The sequence below is a fragment of the Monoraphidium neglectum genome (genome assembly GCF_000611645.1).
Source record: "Monoraphidium neglectum strain SAG 48.87 unplaced genomic scaffold scaffold00607, whole genome shotgun sequence".
NCBI lineage: Eukaryota > Viridiplantae > Chlorophyta > Chlorophyceae > Sphaeropleales > Selenastraceae > Monoraphidium > Monoraphidium neglectum.
Window position 1 is genome coordinate 22,936 of NW_014013021.1, and position 1,405 is coordinate 24,340.

General features: G+C 70.0%; 1 protein-coding gene across 1 annotated transcript in view; it reads right to left on the minus strand.

Moving 5' to 3' along the window:
* Nucleotides 1-489, minus strand: part of MNEG_4394 (hypothetical protein) — a gene marked incomplete at both ends in the record, with an annotated part of 2,741 nt that extends 2,252 nt beyond the window's left edge. The window contains one exon of the mRNA XM_014047133.1: nt 73-489. Within this exon, the coding sequence (XP_013902587.1) occupies nt 73-489 (417 nt within the window). The remainder of the gene's footprint in view (nt 1-72) is intronic.
* Nucleotides 490-1,405: the final 916 nt, after the last annotated feature.

Here is a 1,405-nt window from a genome sequence, read left to right on the forward strand (position 1 = left end):
GCCGAGCCCGCCGCCGTTTGCCAGCGGCGGCTGCGGGCCGTGCAGCGCGCACGCCAAGGGGCTCGACGTGACGCGAAAGTAGCGGCACACGTCTCCCGCTCCGACGCCTGTCGGAAGCTTGAGCATGCCGGGGGGGACGCCGCTGGGGCCCGCCAGGGAGCGGTACACGTTCGCCCCTGGGTCCACCATCAGCGCGTCCTCTGTGCAGCCGCACGGCCCGCAGTAGTGGCGGCCCTCCACGACCAGCGAGCCGGGCGGCACGACGTAGGCCTGGTGGCTCTGCTGCTCGGGGGAAGCTGCCAACGCCGCCGGCGCGCAGGGGTGGATCTGGGCCCCCATGGCGCCGACAGAGTTGGAGGGCGCGGCGGGTGGGTGGAGCCACCCCGCGGCCGGCGCGCCGCTGGCGGTGGCGACGCTGGCGGGCGGGGCCGCAGCTGCGGGGCTCGGGTAGAGCCGGATTTCTGTGCTGCCTAGCAGCAGGGCGCTCATCTCGGGTACCTTTGCGTGGTGGGGTTGGATTGTTGGGCAGGTGCAGCTCAGCATGCGAGGCAGTTTGGCCGAGTGCGCAGGCACGCCAGGCGCGCAGAGGAGAGCAGCGCCTGGGGTCGCAGCATAGTGGTGCGCAGGTGAGGCGCGCGTGCCCGTGCAAATGTATGCGCTGTTGGCCAGCTGCAGGCATCGTCGCTGGCCGCCCTTGCCGGTGCGATTACGACAGATCACCACAGCGTGGCGCAACCACGCGCCCACCTGCACACACGTTCGCAGCTGGCGGAGCGCGACCGCGGTGACGCAGCAGTAGTCCTGGTACTGCTGCACGGTCGCGGCCCAACCAGCCAGATGGGGGCGGCTTGCGATCCTGGACGCCGCGTCTGAGGCCCGACGTGCGTCCAGCTGCTGCAGGTCGCTGGGCGACTGCCTGCCCAGGACGGCGGCCACGCGCCGCGGCGCCTGCGGGGCGCAGCCGCAGGCCCGCGCGAATCTGTCAGCCAGGGTGCCAGGCCCGCAGACGGGGTCGGCACCGTTGGAGAACAGATCGTTCTCTGCGGGAAGGATGTGATATGAAAGATGCCGAGGAGACGGAATACAGGTTACTAGGCTGCTGCGATGGCAGCAAGGGCAATGCTTGCGGCCCGCCTGGCGTTGCTGCTGGCAGCACGAGCTGCGAGCGCACCGCTGCGGGCGCGCACACGCCCTTGTGGCAGCATGCCCCTCTCTGCTTGGACGCAACAAGCCCTGTACTGCGTTCATGCACGCATCAGCAAAGCCGCATTGCAACCAGCTGCCCCGCGTGCCAACCACCGACGCACCAGCCTTGCCGCGCACGAAAACGACTGATCTTGAGCGGCTGTGGATGAGCGCCAGGACCAGCAGCAGCGTCTCCGCGTTGTAGCGCCCTGCATGCAGT